This window comes from Rattus rattus, chromosome 12, assembly GCF_011064425.1.
Source record: "Rattus rattus isolate New Zealand chromosome 12, Rrattus_CSIRO_v1, whole genome shotgun sequence".
Taxonomy (NCBI): Eukaryota; Metazoa; Chordata; class Mammalia; order Rodentia; family Muridae; genus Rattus; species Rattus rattus.
Window position 1 is genome coordinate 70,816,224 of NC_046165.1, and position 18,223 is coordinate 70,834,446.

General features: G+C 45.5%; 1 protein-coding gene across 1 annotated transcript in view; it reads right to left on the bottom strand.

Annotated features, from left to right (window-relative positions):
* LOC116913352 (M1-specific T cell receptor alpha chain-like) overlaps positions 1-18,223 on the bottom strand; it is a 495,143-nt gene that overhangs the window by 32,347 nt on the left and 444,573 nt on the right. Inside the window, exon 4 of the mRNA XM_032917508.1 lies at positions 18,048-18,103. Within this exon, the coding sequence (XP_032773399.1) occupies positions 18,048-18,103 (56 nt within the window). The remainder of the gene's footprint in view (positions 1-18,047; positions 18,104-18,223) is intronic.

Sequence of the window (18,223 nt, forward strand, 5' to 3'; positions counted from 1 at the left end):
ATGCTAAATATGCAAGTTGTATTATTTCATTGGATCTTCGCAATAATTCATCAGGGTAGATATATTTTTATCTCCGTTTTATGGATGGAAAAACTAAAGCTCGGAGAGATTAAGAAACTCACCCCAGATTACTCAGCCAGTTAAGGAGTAGAACGAGAATTTGAACTCAGATTTTTTTTTTTTGTCTCCAGAGCTCAGCTGTATTGTATTGCCCAACCCATCATTGCCTCAGCTTAAAACGTCTGGGGATGGGCATAGGACATTTCTCAGGAGCCGTAGGATTGAACTCAGTACTGAAGGCCGTGCTCCACAGGGGATAAATATTTTTCTCAATCCAGAGGAACAAAGTCCTCCCCCTGGTTCTTTTCGGTTATTTAAATTGTAGCAGAATTAAAGGTGAGGAAATACTTTGTAGCAGTGAGGGTTGCTAGATTTAGGAAGTGATTACAGAGGGCAGCCTGAGGACTATTCTGCTCCTGACCATTAGACAGAGCCAAAGTGCATCCCCCTCATGACCATGCTCCCGCCTGCCAGGACGCCTAGGCAAAAGCTGCGGGGCACTGGGTTCCCTAGAGCTCCCTCCTAGTGTCCTCATTGGCGTAAATATTGTTTATATCATTATGTCCCCTCTCCACTCCTACCTCATTTTAAAGCAGGGAAGAGAAACAACTCTTTTTTTTTTTTTTTTTGGCCCGAGGAAAGAACATTAATAAAGAGCCCAAGCAGATGCATAAGATTAAAGTATTTTTCAAACTAATGATTTGATTGATTTTCCCCCAAAGGCCCAGGATAGGAAGAGGGCAACTTACTTGGCTTCACTGTGAGCCTGGTCCCATCCCCAAAGGTTAATTTGCCTGCATTGCTGTTACACAGTGCTCAGTGCTATTGCAATAACCTTGACTGGAGCCTCTAAGAAGACAGGTGGAGGTGGGGAGGGGGGAGGGGGAGGCGAGCCGGAAAACAAAACCTGAAATGACTGCCCATGGCCAAAACAATCTCCTTGTAATTAGGTTAGAGCGTGGGAGGAATACTGATAACCAGCCACTTCCCGGCTCCATTCTAGCTGCCATAATTTTCCTTGAAAGGAGTCTCTGAGAGAACCCCCTCCTGGGAAATTCACGGAGTGGCTACTGCCTGTCTCTTGGGGCTGAGGCTTGTTCCTCCCACAGACCCTTTCTCCATTTGCCTCCAGTGCTTGCCTCCTCCCCTTTCTTACTTTCCCTGGACCTCCCCACTCCTGGGGGTTCACATAATTTCTCAGGGAGAGACTACATGGATATTAAAAGCCCGAGTACAATGCCCCAGGGAACACATGCATTAATAACCTTGTTTTCCAACTGGTATCCCAAATCACCCAACACAAACGGAGCAAGGAAAACACCACCTGTGTTTCGACAGCTTCCGCGTGATGGAGGGAGGGTTTCTTGTGGGAAAATAATTAGCTAGCAAGAGGGACTTACTCGGTATGACTGAGAGTTTGGTGCCTTTCCCAAAAGTGAGCTGGTAACTCCCAGTGCCTGATAGACACAGAATTTCCTTTCTTTGCAAAAACTCTATAGATGCTGAAAGACTCAAAGCCCACAGTACAAGAGCACAGGGAGGAAAGTGACATCGAAGGAGAGGGCAATATTGTCTTTATCCTTAATTGGAATCGTTTACAACAAGAACAGTTTGTGTATTACTTAGGAAAACTAAAATTTGTTATAAGTTAGATATTAAATGGAAATCCACAATTGTATTTAAAAATCACCCCTTGGCCCCAGACCATCCCTTCTGTACTTGACCAGGTTAAGGATTCTCAGGTTCTCTGTCCAAGACTTTGGACTCCTGGGGTCAGGAGAAGGAATTCGGGTGGGATGTGTGGTCAGGAGAAGCTAGGGGTGTGTGAGACGGTGCAGAGCAGGGTCCTGTTCTGTGCTTGCCCATGACCCTCTGGCTTGAGTTTGCTGCATTTTCCTGATCAGCCCTAGTGACTTAGCTCCTTTAATGGACTCAGAGATCTCATGTTTGAACAGAGGGTCTCATGTATGTTAACATACTCCTGATCTATACCCTTCCCCACCTCCTAACGGGTTGGGGCAAAGGCGTTCCTACATGCACTGGGAAATCATTGGAGAGAAGATGTTGATTGAGGTTAGAGAGCTGGCTAGGCACCTTCAGCCATAGGAAGTCTTGCTTCCTTTCCTAAGAAGGCTCCCTGCTTCCTGAATTCCCACAGTGACCATCTTCCTACTCATCCCCCTCCCACCCCACCCACCGCAGTGCCTGGCCTGGTGTTTTTCTTGGGCCTTTCTTTTCGTTAATCATTTTTTCCCTGATGGAATCATCCAGCGATCTCCCCATTTAACCACGGCTTTTGTTTTCCCATTGAGTCCTTATCTCTAATCTTCGTAAAAGACGGTATAATAAAAACATGTCTGGCTTTGCCTGTCTACTCTGACCGTAGAATTTCCATAGCCAGAGCTGGGATCCAGGAAGGCATTTCTGAGCTCCCTGAGAATGTCCAGCCCATTGTTAGCCTGAGAAAAATATCCCAAAGGAAATCCCTGGTCCTGGCCTTAAATGAGCACTTTGCTGTGTCTGAATATATCACAGACATAAACTAGGAGTGGCCTTGCTTCCGAACAGAAGAAAACAACTGGGGAACAGTGTGGGGTGAAAAGACTCCATGTGCAGTGTTACACTTGGCCACCAGTTCATCCTTGTCCTCAACATCAAAGCAGCTCTTAAAGAAGTTGTCTCCTGCCCATCCCTGGAACAGGGGCATAAGGAACATGGGGACAGAGCCAGGATGCCCGTTAAGGCCAAACACAGAAAAGCAGACCTTTTATAAAGGATGGGAGAGAGATTGTGGAAGTCATTGTTTTTTAAAAAAGCCCTCATTATTTTTAGTAGGAGCCAAAAATCACATTGAATTTACAGTCAGCTGGGGAAGAGTGGGGGTTAGGGCAGACTGGGGTGGGGAGACCTAAAAATGGATTCTGGATGTTTTCTGATTTTCCCTCTTGCTGTTCACACTAGGTAAACGATGTAAAAGATCTTGGTATTAGGTGAAGAAGGGGAACAATTTCTTCTGAAGCAGAGGATGTGGTGTCTGGCTGAGCTCTGGAGTGTCCTGGACTGGAGCGCTGCCCCATGTCTCAGAGTATGAAACATTCCCACCCTACACTCACCGCCCCTTCAACTCAGTGGAAGAGAACTTCAGAACATCAGAAAATTAAGCATTACTTACTAGGGAGAACATGAAGTCGTGTCCCCTTTCCGAAGATGACTTTGTTAGCATTTGTGTCACACTGTGATTGGGACCATACCCAAAACATCTAGTGACAGTTTTTGGGAGAGCTGTGTATTCTTCGTTGAATAGTTCACCTTCGAGGGACTTAACAGATCCCACATGGCCTCTCCCGCTGTGATAAACAGACCTCCTCTGTTTGGCCACGCACCTCTCTTCCTCCTTGTGATTTTGCCTGAATTTTCTGCTGCTCATTGACCTCGTTTGACACCGAGCGTGGATTACGAAAGCAGCAACTTAACAAACTCCCATAGGATATCAAGCACAATGCTGTTATTGCAGGCAAAAGATATCTAGCTGGCAGCTACCAAGCTAGACACCTCTCTCTGGAGCCTAAACAAGGACGTGGACAGGAAGGGGCAGCCAGGGTCTCCCAGCTGGAGGCCCACTAGAGAGGAACTGCATCTCGGAGGCCTCACCTCACACTCAGCCCTAAGGTGCAAGCTCGGGAACCAGCCATTATTCCCAACCTCTGAGGACACTTTCCCTGAGTCAAGCAAACATCTGTTGCATCCTTCATAGCTGCCATTAGCTGGGGGCAGTGGAGACCACTCATTTAGGCTCACAGGAATCCCTGGCTTTGGGGAACTATGTGTATGTAGACCATGGATACATTCTCTTACCACCAACAAATGATTACCAACCCTGAAAAGATCCTGCTCTGATGCTCAAAGAACAAGTTCCAGTCTCTCCTTTTCCTTCTCCCTTCACTACAGTCACTGAACGAGATCAACTCGAGATAGTTAAACTATCAGCTCTGGAACAAATTTAGGGACCCAGCAGCCCACTTCGCTACCTCACAGCATTTCCCTCAGCAAAGCACCAGAAGACAAAATACCCCAGTTTAAGATTCCTTGGTTGCTCATTCCGAGTCCCGACCAGCATCTGTTATAATAACCCAGGCCAATCAGTTTGATAACACTTTCCTCTTAATCTTTGCATTGTCTGACGTGTGTGTGTGTGTGTGTGTGTGTGTGGTGGTGGGGGGTCTTAGTTCCTAAAATAGCAACATGGAGAAGACTGACACCCTAAGGGCACCCCTTAGGAGAGCCAGGCTCCTGAATGCTATTCTTTGCCAGGCCTCCGATGAGGTGTGCTTCTAAGTAGTTATCCTACAAGGGAGCATTGACTATTGAACGGGGATCTTGTCATGCCTGCGACATTTTTCATGATGGATTTCCTCTCAGGTATTTACAAAGCCACCTTGAAACGTGGGTTCCTTTCTGGATCGCTTTTTCACCCTCACCGTACTTGAACTGTGAGGCTGCGTTTTTAGGGGGGCTTGACATGGGTGAGGAGACCAGATGCAGACGTTTACCAAAACAGTGCATGGATTTACTGTTGGACCTCTGAAGCACAAACATGTGCTGGGCACAGGAGAAGAAGGCGCATTGTAAATATTGTTAGCATCGAGAATGAGATAGTTCTCATTCTTAATACAAGTTCTGTGGGCAAATTCATAATAAACACACAAATCATTGCAGAATATAGTTTAAGAGATACCAAGGCTATAAATAACTCTTGGCCTCGCTGTCTGTCTGGAAAAAAACAGAGCTAAGCTACTATATTAAAGTCGATTTGTCTCATTTCCCATGTATTTATTGCTATTGCTGTATTCTTAGCCATCGTGAATGTTTCATGGGTTAAAATGGAGATTCATTTAAAAAAAATTGTTTTTGTATTAAATTGCATCCTGTTGTAGTCCCAGGATTTACTTGTCTGGCCAAATGTAATCAGAACATGGATACTCACTGGGCTTCACCACCAGCTGCGTTCCATCGCCAAAGAAGAGTCTGTTATTGTTATTCCCACATCATTTCCTGCCTTTACTGAAACCCTTCACAAGACCCAGTCAAATACAAAGCACTTCAGAGAGCAGGCAGTTAGACTTGTAGTACTTTTTTTTGGTCTTATCTCCATGTTTCTAGAAATTGGCCTTTTATCATAGGGAGAGTTCTGCTATACAAAGCTGGCCATTTCTCCTTTATGAAGAGCAGACTTACAAGCTCTTAAGACTCCCCCAACCCAGCATCTCTGAGCTGAAATCTGCCCAAGCTGAATCAAATAATTTGTTAACAATTTTGTCCCTTGTGTGGGCTCAGCCTCAGATATGAGGTACATTTTAGAAGAGAAAGCAAGCCATGGAGACGCGAAGAGGCAAGATGCCTGGAGAAGCGGATGATACAAAATGTAGAAACAAACAAATAAAATGTCATATTCCTGTATCCACAGGGAAAGCAGCTGAGCTCACCTACAAACTTAACCTAATCTTCGTGGTCCTGTCCCTGCTCACTCTCTCACTTAAGTAATTGCCTAGACATTTTCTGAAGAGATTCCACCATGGGTTGCTACGTGGTTTCAGCCAGAAAGAGTTGGGAGTGAAGATCCACAATTTCTCACAACCTTAGGAAGACTCGGGCCTGAAAGAAGTGAGATTCTTCCATTATGGAAGTTTGGATAAGCAAAAACAAGGGTGCCAAGAACTTATTCATCTCAAACTTGCACTTTGGCTGGGTTTTAATATGCATGAAGTCATTTTATTAGAGGGAAAAGGTGAGCAGACCAGGTCGAGACAGCAGGGCCCTGACTTTCTCGGTTAGAAGTAGGGCATTGCTGATAGCATTTAAAGTTTGAAGAGAGGGTGACTTTATCCCATCCCCAGGTATACTACGTGATGTTGGTTCATCAGGTTTGATGGCGAGTTCAGGATGGATTTTATTGTTCCCTTTCTAGTCAGAGAGAAACAGGGGTCCAGAAAAAAAGAGAAAGGACTTCTTCCAGGTAGAGTGGAAAGGGAGCAAGAGTAGACAGCATTAGCTGCATCACAGTTCAAATATAGAGTTAACCATTGCTTCCCTTCCCTTCCCAGTAATCTCATCAATGACTCTGGAGTCTCTATTGGAAGAAGAAGGAGGAGGGGAGGGAGGAAGAGGAAGAGGAGGAGAGAGGGGATGAGGAAGAAGAGAAGGAGGAGGAAGAGGAAGAAGGAGGAAAAAGAAAGAAGAAGAAGAAGAAGAAGAAGAAGAAGAAGAAGAAGAAGAAGAAGAAGAAGAAGAAGAAGAAGAAGAAGAAGAAGAAATCTAGCGTAAGGAAGTTGATACAGAATTGCATAAACAGCTCCTCAGAGAGGCTGCTTTGCACAGAGTGGTCACAACTGATTAGTGGCTAGAGACCAGAACTCAGGAGCAGGCACCCTGCAGCAAGCTGGGGCCACAAGCTTCCCACCATAGATTCCCTCCTCTTTAGGGTTTATCTTAAAATTAGCCCCATTTCCTCTTCCCTGACTGAAGTTGGCATTCAGAAGAGTGGGGGAGTTTTGAGAGTCCTGTGTCTTGGAATACTGTGACGACAAAGGAGCACACAGCAGGGAACAAAGTCAGCCTTAGCTTTCCTCAGCAAAATATGGCTGCTACCTCCCGTTTGCCACCGGCAAGATCTAGCACACAGACCCTATTACTCACGTACTTGGCTTGACAGAAAGCAGAGTGCCAGTCCCAAAGATGAGCTTGTTGGCACTGCCTCCATAATTCACACAGCCCTGCAGAGCCTTACAATAACTCTGAGGAAGGGCCATGAAAGATGGGGTGAGGGCAGCATGGTGTCCTTTCGTGTGAAGAATATCTTAGAACCACTGTGGCAGAAGTCAAGAACCAGGAACCCTTTAACCTTCATATTCCAGTAAAATTGCCCTTTTTTTTTTCTTTTTTTTTTTTTTTTTTTTCGAGCTGGGGACCGAACAGGGCCTTGCTTTGCTAGGCAAGCACTCTACCACTGAGCTAAATCCCCAACCCTGTAAAATTGCCTTTTAATTGGTGTATTTTTGGGGTTTGAGCTATAGCTCCAAAGCCCAAGTAATCATCAAGAGCTCAAATACTCTCATACACTGGGAAAGGTACTACTACACACTCTCTCCCTCCCTCTCTCTCTCCCTCTCTCTCTCTCTCTCTCTCTCTCTCTCTCCTCTCCTCATTTCCCATTTATTTTTTTTTCCCAGTGAGATGGGCTGCCTTATCTTTGGGAAAGAATTCTAAACATACCAGAGGGAATTGGACACCCCCTCACCACTTGGCTCTGCTATTTTAGAAGGCCAGTTAAGCATTATTCATTCTGGAGGCGACTATATTAAACAGGAGAGTTGGTGGCTGACATTGCCTTTCTCTGGGAGCGAAGACCCCATCGGGCTGAGTGCATTGTCTCCAGCAGGCTGGATTGTTCTTAAAAATACAATTTGCATGCCATACTTCATGCATTATTCAGCTGGCGCCTTCTTTCTTCCTGTCATATATCGGAGACTTACCTGGCTTTATAATTAGCTTGGTCCCAGAGCCCCAGATCAACTGATAGTTGCTATCCACACAGACACAGAAACCTTAACAAAAACATTCACTGTCCTTCTGGGGAGCCTATTAGAGATAAAGCCCCGATTTAAAAAAAAAACCACAAAAAACTAAAAACTCCAGAGCAAAGCACGTAAAACAATGTAGGAATATTGACGATTGAAGATTGTTTGTCCATTTAATTACATCTGATTCCCTTGCCCATTATGGATTCCAGACACAGATGACAAAATCAAATGACTGACCATCCAAAGTCAGCCTCAGCCTCTCTGCATATAAGGGAGGCAAGGAGCTGTTTTCAAACTAGAGAAGCGGAGTTCACTTTATCTTCCCTGATAGTCTACACAGAAAATGGAAAGGAGAAATAGATCTTTCTCTTGGCATCCTGAGGCAGCTGACTCCCCAGTGCCTCATTTTCAGAAGAACTGTGTTCTCAAACAGATGAAACGGACTGTTTCCAAAGGTCGAACCTGGGAGAAGTGACACCCTGCTCTCCCATGGACACAACAGACCGCTAGAGGCAAGGAAGGTACCTGCAGAATGCAGGGCTGGGGAGGATGGCCTGGGCGTGCCAGTTAGAGCTGGGGAATTAGGAGAGCACCTTTTCAAATTGCTCCACGGTCTCGGAACTTACTTGGTGAGACTTGTAACCTGGTCCCTGTCCCAAAGATGACTTTGTCAGTATTGGAGGACACAGTGATATCATGTTCTACAAAAACCCCTGGCCCCTCCACTCTTTCCGTTTCTGGTACCAGATGGCTACCAGGGGCAGAAGTTTGAGGTACGGGAAAGCTCTAAATGCTGTTCCATCTCCTGAAAATGCCCATGGCCTGTGCTTATCACATTTCTAGAACAAACCAACAGCTCGAGATGACTCCCTGTGTGAAAGGAGCTCAGCTCACGCCCCGAGCCTAGTTCTGAGTCTTGTTTCTTTTTGGCCTGACTTACATTATGTAATCCCTCTGCCCATCAGCTCTCCTGCCTGTGAAATACATTTGGTGGCCCTCGATCCTTTTGACTTTATTAGAGAAAGTGCGGAGCTGAGGATTACCTCTGGCGTGGTGGGTTGTAGCACTGCCATGGATTAATTCGGGGTAAGGTACGATTGTTCAAGTCACGGTACTATTAATCCGAATAACTGGGAATACGTCGGCAGAGATGTGTTGTCAAAGCTACCAACACACACATAAAAACCTTTCTTAGGGAGAAATAAAGGAGAGCTCGACTGTCGTGTGTAATTTTCACAATAAGGTTGGTAGACATAACCACTTCATCTACCAGAAAAGCTAGGCTTGGAAGAAGGCCACCGAATTCAGAGGTCTAATGGCAAGAGAGAAGACTCGACTGTCCTCACAGCAGTGGTGAGCATAAATTAGGTCCCAAACAGTTGGCAGCATTAAAAGGAATCGGTCTAAGTTATTTTAAAAAAACGAATTTGACCTTTTTAATGGCTAAACTGGCAGTGTCTGTAGACCCAGAAATTGGATCCTACCAGGGAACATCTGAGGATGCAAAGAACAGTATCATCATAAACCCAGGGAGCAGGAGAAGACACACTTACATGGTATGACAATCACTTTCGTGCCAGGTCCAAATTTCAGGGCACCCCCAAAGCCTGTCTGCCACAGTGGCTGACTCTATAGCAAAAACCACATCAGCGCCACACACGGTTCAAGGTGGGAGCTAAAGCTTTTCATGCCTGAGAGAGGATTCAGACATAGGTATCACGAAAGAGATGCTATTCCTTCTCCTGAGGCTTTTCCTCATCCGGACTCCGCCCCAGTCTTCCAGTAGCCGCCTAGGGGTGGTACAGGCTTGGGTGGTGACTAGGCATAGTAGATAGAAATTCAAAGAAGAAGGTAAAGAGGATTAGATGGGTGTTAGAGATGGAGGGAGCGGGGGTTGGAGAGTGTGGGAACCAGACAGCAGACCCACTAAGTGCTGAAGCCTAACTCTGCGTTGTTTACATGTGAATTCCTGGGTGTCAGTTGCTCTCCCCTATTTAGATTCTTCCTTCTGGGTTAAGTTCTCATTGCAGCCAAGAAACCATAGACGCTGACCACCTCCCGTCTTGTTCCTGTGCTACTCAGGTGTCTGACCAAGTGTTCTGGATGAGTGGCCTGGAACTGCAAGCCACAAAGAGAGGCTCAGAATCTGTTTCTCTCTTCCTAATTAGGCTGTCAATCTGTTTAGCTAATAAGTCGTATAAAGGCGCTTTAATCTCATCCACGGAAAAGGGTCATATAAATGCAAAATAGAGGCGGGCGGCGAGTCACGTGACTCTCTGCCCATCTTCTCTGTGTGTGAAGAGATGCTATTTGGAAGGGAACCTTTCTGTGAGGAGAGACGGAGTGGGGGTGGGGTGGGGGGGAAGCACAGCAGCATTTGTTTTTATTAGGCTGAGTCTATACAGCACAAAGTAAAACAGATTTGGCAATTATGTACGTAATGCGACAGTCAATTCCAGCAGAGTGAGCCCAGAGAAGTTTGTTCAGAGAGGTGCCTAAATATTTGGATCAGCTACTGGCATTAATCAAGTTAACTGGACCTTGGTGGTGTACGGACACAGACTGATGAACGCATCCTGGTTTGGTTCTTATAAAAAGCCTTCTGCTTTATAAACTTAACATGAGAACTGGCTAGAAATTTATAACCGTTCTCTTTATTTTCACAGTGCAATCGACATTTCCCACTTAGTCTTAAGAATACCTATCTTACATTGAAAGCGCAGAGGTAAAAGTGACCTTCTCCGCAGGGAGGCTTATCGGGTGAGCACGTGGACTCTCATTTAGAAGCTCATTAGTCGTGAGAGCCCATTACAGATGAAGGGCTTTTTCTCAAGTGGTAAAGGACTTATGAGAAATAATGGTTAGTCTTGTTCTAGTCCTAAAGACGAGGGTTTTTTCTTTTTCTTTTTCTTTTTTCTTTTTTCTTTTTTTGGTTCAGATGTTGGCATAGCGTTTCTGCCCAGTTCAAAAGCATCCCTTCCTTTGCTGGATGTGCTCCTTTACCCCTCTAGAGCAGCAACTCTCAGCCTGTGGGCTGAACACCTTTGGGGGTTGAATGACCCTTTTACAGGGGTCGCACATTCGATATCCTGTCTGTCAGATATTTACATTATGATTCATAACAGTAGAAAAGTTACAGTTATGAAGTAGCAGCAGAATAATTTTATGGTGTGTGTTGGGGGGGGGGGCTCACCACAACATGAGGAGCTGTATTATAGGGTTGCAGTACCAGGAAGGTTAAGAATTACCGCTCCATAGCCTCCCCAGGAACATGCTATCCACATTTGGAACCCTACTTATTCAAAACCACTTAGTTAAAATGTGCTATCTTATGTTCCTTTGACAACAACAACAGCAACAACAACAACAACAATAACAACAACAGCCATCCCATCACAGACAGCACCCTGGCCGTTCAGTGGAAAGCCGGCCAATTTTCCCACCATTTCCGCTCGTAGGACAGACCATGCTTGAAGAACTTTGGAGGCTACAGTGGTGGCTTTTACTTTACAATACTATTAGGATCAAAACCAAAACAAGCCCTTCTTTCCTGTGAATCAGTCAAACTTACATCCTCTCTACCTTAGCTAGACGTCTCAGACCCAACTCATTGCAGGTCTTGCCTGCCTCGGCCATGACAGGAAACCAACCAGGCAGAGGAAGTCTTGTTACCTCACATGGACTCTACTTACTCCATAAAAGAAAAGGAAAGCCCAGAACCAAGGGTTTCTAGTTAGAAGTAGAAAAGACAAAGAAGACTAGTAAAAAAAAAAAAAAATGGCGTAAACGACAGTCGGGGTTCACGTGGGAACATTCAGACCCACCTGGTTGCACTTGTAAAGTTGTTCCCAGTCCAAAGATGAGTTTCCCAGTATTGCCCGTTACACCCTAATGCTGCACTTTACAAAAACTGTCGAGAGGGCTTATTTTTTATCTTCCCTTCCTTTCCTCTAGCAGTCTAACCTAGCCATAGTGAAAAGACAGACAAGGTACTTACTGCATGCTTAGCACTGTCAAAACACCTGGAAGCTATTAGTCACTAACCTCATGACACCTCCGTAAGCTCGCTGCCACCACTCCCACAGTACAGTTGGAGAAAATGAGGCATAAAGAGAATGATAACCTAGTTGTGCACAGCGAAATGGGGAGCGGGCACTCAGATGCTCCTGAACATTCCTGGAGGGAATGGCTTCTCAGGAAGGGACCAGAGCTAGAATGAAATCAACGTCTCCTATGTTACTTCTAGCCAAGTCCCAGGGAGGTTGTAAGCCACGGAGAACACAGGGCTGTGAGGTTCATAGGGAACCTCTGATGGGGAAGTATTCCCTTGCATGGTCACTGACTTGGAGATGACCCCCAAGGACTGAGAATTAATTCCCAGAAGCTCTTGGCTGCCGAGAAACAGTGTTTACCAACAGCCCATGTAGAGGGCAGTGCGGTAGGAAATAAAGAGGCTGAGGAACGGGATGTACAGTCTAACTTTCCCCAACAGTCAGTGCTTCCTGGCAGCCCTTCTGGAGTGTGAGAGCCCACTTTCCTAGTTTTCCCGTTTAAATAAATAAAAAAAAAAAGAGTGGGGGGTGTTCACACTCCAAGTGCCCTCTGACCATGGCCTTCTTGATTCCTTGATCTTGTTACTTTGATTAAGCAATCAGCATGAAGCCAGCTTCAGCGGGCAGGGGAGAAATATTAGCTCTAAATGGACATTTTAAACATTGCGAGTGGGGAAGAAGGTGTTTTCAAACCAGACAGACAGTTAACATGAAGACTCACTTGGATTTACTGCCAGACTTGTCCCCAAACCCCAAATCAGCTTACTGTTGACACCAACATTACACAGTTACAGAGAGCTTTACAGAAATGGAGTAGCCAATGAAGACCAGGAAATCCCTTTCAATCCCCCAGATCCCAATGGCGTGCTCCTTCAACTGGGACTTTGGCAAGGAGGCAGTGGGGAAGACTGTTTATTATTATGGTTAGTTCAGGGTATGGACAGGCTGGAAAGGCTCAGCTGAGATTAGGCACTCTCTCTCCACCTCCAGGCCTAGCTGCCCTCTAACCAGCACAGCAGGGAGAGGTGCTGTCCAGATATCACTGCTGCTTCAGGATGCCCTGACTCCAGTGCTTACTCTTCCCAGTGTTGAATAGTCTTTAGGTTCCGAAGGGCAGAGATAAAAAGGATGAGGACTCTGATTCCTGCAGCGTACATGTTCCCCACAATCACACACGTGTTCATCATCACGCACGCACATGCCACGTTTATATCATACCATCTTTAGATTGAGAGAAAAGTAAAACTGAGTAGGGAAAGCAGAAAGCCGTGCCCAGTGCTAGGGTTCGTTTTGAAATTAGGACGCTCGTAATTGATTCAGTAGAGATACTCACGGGGTTTGACCGTCAACCTTGTTCCCCCTCCAAACGTGAGCTTGGCACCTGCATTATTATTCACACAGTGATATCAGCTCAGCAGAAAACCTCCTAGAAACAGAGCTAAGTTTTCCCTGAAGATCTTCTGGAAGGAGCGATGCCGTGAACGTAGAGAATATTAAGTAATTGTCACAGTAATAAGCTGGCACAGAATCTGAGTGCCAGCTTGGATTTCAGGTCTGTTTCCACATTGGACAAATGAAGGGTATTCTTTCTAACGATTGCAAAGAAGGCATTTTCATGCACAGGGCCACTGAGCACTGACTGTCAAAATCCCAGCACATCTTCAGTATTCTAGATACTAATTCTCCAGGGTTCTGGAAATCACATACTTCATTTGGACAAATTGCAAACAGTTTGTGTCCATGGAACCCAAGCAAACCTCATCAGAGAGATTGTCCTCAAAGAGAGAGGGGGTGGAGGAAGCTGTTGTCTCCCTGGCAAGGAAGGTCAGAGTACTGACTCCCACTCTAAGGGTAGGGCCAGGTACATCAGGCCACAGTCCGCAGCCTAGTTCCTGGCCTGTCTGAGATGGTGGCTCACTTCTTCAGCACCCAGAGGAGAGACAGTCACATACCACGCACTTCTCCACCTTGCATTGTGCCCCCGTCCCAGATATTTTTGCTCCTTTACTTAGATGGTCATCAGTAAAAGGACTTTCCACCTTTTATGATTCTTGTCTGAGGGGAGACTTCTCCATTCTCATTATCCCTTCCTAACTCTATGATTATCATGAAATCGCTCCCTCATGATTAAGAGGGTGATTTCTTCCATTCTTTCTAAGTGCTCCCCCCAACCCCTGGAGAAAGGAGGAGTAAGTACTCTCATTTTTAACATAATCTGAAGGAGAATCTTAGTCAAAAGCTCAATAGGACCAGAAGTCATTGCATGTGTCAGTATGGCTTCCTCTACCTTCCTCATCTTGGATCACTGTGAGCATCAGGAACTTAACAACGGACAATCAGGAGTGGACTTCTCTCTCTCTCTCTCTCTCTCTCTCTCTCTCTCTCTCTCTCTCTCTCTTTCTCTCTCTCTCTGCATGTGCATACATGTATAAGAAACCTAGAAATATACAGGTAATACAGCAACTCATAAATTTGCAACTTGAATTTAGCCAAGGACCACCTTCCCACGAATCCCTTCCTCCTCCCCTACTCGCTACAGAAGCTAGGTCTTCTCTTCCTTTTCATCTGTCTGCCTGATCGCTTACGTTGGCCTTCTCCTAATATTTAAACAAAGTCTACAATTTTTCATGTCTGCTTGTGAAATTAGGTCTGATGACACCTGAGCTGGATTTCCAGGCTACGTGATGGGAAACTCAAGTGTTTACAAACCAGCATGTGTCTGATGGGGTATTAAGCCTGGGGTATGGACACAGAGCCATTTTGCCTGGGGCAGAGCATTTACTAACGGGAATATCTAGAAATCAAATGAAACTCAGAGAGAGAGAGAGAGAGAGAGAGAGAGAGAGAGAGAGAGAGAAAGAGAGGAGGTAGACTATGGATGTGATCAAATCCTGAGATGAAATGGTGAGTGTGCAGACAAAACATTAAGTTGGTCAGAGAAGAGAGATACAGAGAGGGATGGGAAAGGCAAAGAAAGCCTGGGAACCGAGAGTATAGTTATGAACAAAGAGAATGAAGAACGCAGGTGCCTATTGCTGGAAGAGTCTCTGGAGGTCTCAAGCATTTCTTTCTGTTTGTTACACTTTATGACAAAGTCTTTGTGGTGTAGTCCCAGATGGCCTTGAACCTGTGACTTTCCTGTATGAACCTTCCTAGGGCTAGGATTGTAGATCTGTATCTTTATGCTTGACTTCCTTAGCATTCTTCTACTGAAGAATGCAAGTCCATCATAGTGGTTCCCCAGGGTTTTTTTTAACCCTTTCTGTTAGAGTTGAGGGGCCTGAATTTGCCTCTTTAGAGAACTCTGTCATCTTGATCAATATTCTTTCTGTTTAACCTGTCCCTCATGTATGAACACCAGCACTTTAAAAATCAAGTCTGTCTTGCATGAACTACTTACGTGGTATAACCTTCAGTCTGGTACCTGCTCCAAAGACGTATTTGTTTCCTGTATTAACCACAGTGTTCTGTGTCTTTACATAAACTGAGGTAAGGCTGCCATTGTAAAAAATTAATATGGAGCACTAGAACATGATAGGTACTTTATTCACTGAGAGGATTCAATCTCATGTTTTTCCAAAAGGAATTTAGTCGGTGTCATATCTTGACTTATATAGAAAGCCTTTGTTTTTATGTTGGGTTTGAGTTTGCAGAACGCCCTCAATTTCATGCTACTATCCCATGTGTTCATCCAGAGGCTAATTTAGCAAATATTCTAGGATTCAAACATCTAAGCAATTGCTTGAACTCTGCAAAATATTCTCCTTAGGATTCTGTCTGAGAGTCAGTTTATGAGCCACAAAACAAACTGATGGCATCGTCTTATAAACATGCTTCATTTTAGATCCCAAACAGTGCTGGCAATTAGCTAGGGTCTCTTCCCCACTGATATCTTTTCCTGAAAACTGTCTGATTATCAACAATAGTGAAATCTGCTTTCCAAGGATGAAAACATCCTGGTTGCTACCGGGAGAAAAGGCTGAGTCCCTCAGGGTCGTTTCACATGAGGAAGTGGTCAGTGGTATTGCACAAGAAACGTAGACCACTTTAAGCCGGGTGCTTTGACTGGCCACTCACCAAAATGCACAGCTCCTGACATCAACACAGAATCCTATCACATTCTAGTCTCACACACTGAGGATAATCGATGAAGGACCACAAGAACGTGAAGTGGCAGCCACTTCTGTCAAAAGTATGTCTGCACGGGAGGAGAAGGTACTTCTGCAATGCTAACAGAAAAAGAAAAGCAAACCAATGAACAGAAACCCTACCAAACCCCAGAAGGGTGGGTAGCCTGTAAATCTTCCATATTGCACCCATCTCAATAACGTTCCCTTGACAACTCACAACTCTGCTGCTTCATCACGGGTAATCCTTAGAGGAGGGAAGCTGTCTAAGCTGCTGGAATCCTCAGTCTCTCTCACAGAGTCAACTGAGCCAATGAGGTACGGCAACTATGTTTTCCTAGGATAAAGAGCGCTGCTATCCAAAGGACGAGCCCATCGCTGTGACAAAGCTGGGGCTGTCCTCTGTCTAGAGGAAGTCCCATGGCCTGGCCATTTGCTCAGAATGAGTTAGCCTGGCCGTCCTCTGTGCTCCCCGCCCCATCCTCAGCCCACTCGCTTTATTTTTCACTTCTGCCTAGATGTCACGGCACAGACCCGATTGGATCCTCATCACTTATCTGCCGAGGACACACTTCCTCGGCTACGCACGGCTGCCTCAGCAGCCTCCCTTCCCATCCGTTGGTTTCTGTCTATCTCGAAGCTTTTCTCCTTATCTCTGCCTTTCCCCCCAAGCCACGGCGTGCTTTGTGGACCTGCGAGAGAAACACTGATTGCAGTATTAGTACAATTCATCAAACTGCCCACGGACCTGATAACCACACCAGCCTCCAGGGAGACATGTATTCATATCTTGCTCACACATCCGACATAGTTAACAACTGCATGCTAAACGAAGCAATTAAATCTAGCTGTGTTTCAACAGGCCCCGGTGGATTTCTTTCCAGAAAGGAGAATTAGTTTAGCCACGAGAACTTCCCGGGTGTGACCAATAATGAGGTGCCTCTGCCAACATGGAGCTAGTGTTTGAGACCTACAGTGCATCCTCTTGGAACCCCCCGCACCCCCATCACAACAGCCATGTCTCCTCCCATGGCTCCTTCTAGAAGCTAATATCTAAAAGCCAATCACCCAGAGTCACAGATCATGGCTCATTTAGGATCCTCTTCCACAAGAGCGTCATTGAAACAGTTACTGAGCCCCACAGTGTGGTGGGCCCTTAATCCTGAGGAAGTACCATTCTGGGAAGGGGAGGGCTCACTAAAGTTATGGAGTCCAGAGTCTGTTTACATCTAGCGCAGGGAAGGGCTAGCCTGGACTAAGACCCACAGGGGGAGTTGAAAAGCAGTTTTGTAGGTTTTGCGGGTGAAGTGAGATGGGGGAATACCTCACCCTCTCTATGCTATACTTCAGTGACCTAGTCTGGTGGAGTCTTTGGAATCTTTAACACTTACTTGATTTAACAGAGAGTTTAGTTCCTTTCCCGAAGGTTGGCTTTGCAAAGCTTCCTCCAGAGTTCACAGTCATTTGGGGCCTTACAATAACCAGCAGGCAGGAAGGACTGAGAAGCAGACCAAGAAAAGTGTCCTCATCTTCCCCTCTAGTGGAAGCCTCACTCCTTGCAGCCCCAATCCCCAGGTTCTTGGGAAGCTTAGAGCATTCTCTTAAACATAACAGCTGGCCAGGAAGCTATGCCGAACCTCATCAGAAACCACCAGTTTTATTGCCACGACACTCAGTTCTGATGGACTGCTCTGGCTTAAGACTCATGAAGACAGTAGAAATGTCAAGTATAGGTGGTGAGCATAGGGGGTCAGAGAGTGGCAACTTTAGGGTTGGTGGTACCATGTTTCCTTCACAGGCAAGGTTTTCATGGAGAATTAACAGTAGCAAAAAACCAACCAGCTAACTGCATGTCTCAAGTAAGGCAAATACAGCAGCCATTACATGCAAGAAACCAGATGCAGTTGCATTGCCCATAAATATATTTGTGTGTGTGTATCTTTGTATTGAGGAAAGCCTGATTTTTAGGTTTTAATTTTATCGAACATGAGCCTTAAATTTATAAATCACCTTTAGGCATCTCTCTATATTCTGAGCTAATGAAGAAAGAAATCAGGAACAATGATTACTACCTCAGCAAACCCTTGGAATGACCAGACTTCCTTAGCGAGAGAGGGCCATAGGAAGGTGTGTACACTGGTCTTGGAGGTAGTGGCAGGTACGCATGGGAACTGCACAGAACAGCAAAGTCACATACATTGGCCTTGGGATGGGCTCAGTCTTTTACTTACTTGGTTTGACTGTTAGTCTGGTTCCTGCTCCAAATCGTGGGGCATTGTTGTTATTGCCACAGTAATACACACTCTAACAAAAACTTCTTGTAGTTACCCCCCAAGTGTGGTAGGGACAGAGAACAGAAGAACTAACATGCCATGCTCTACATTCTACAGAACGAGGGCTACCTGTT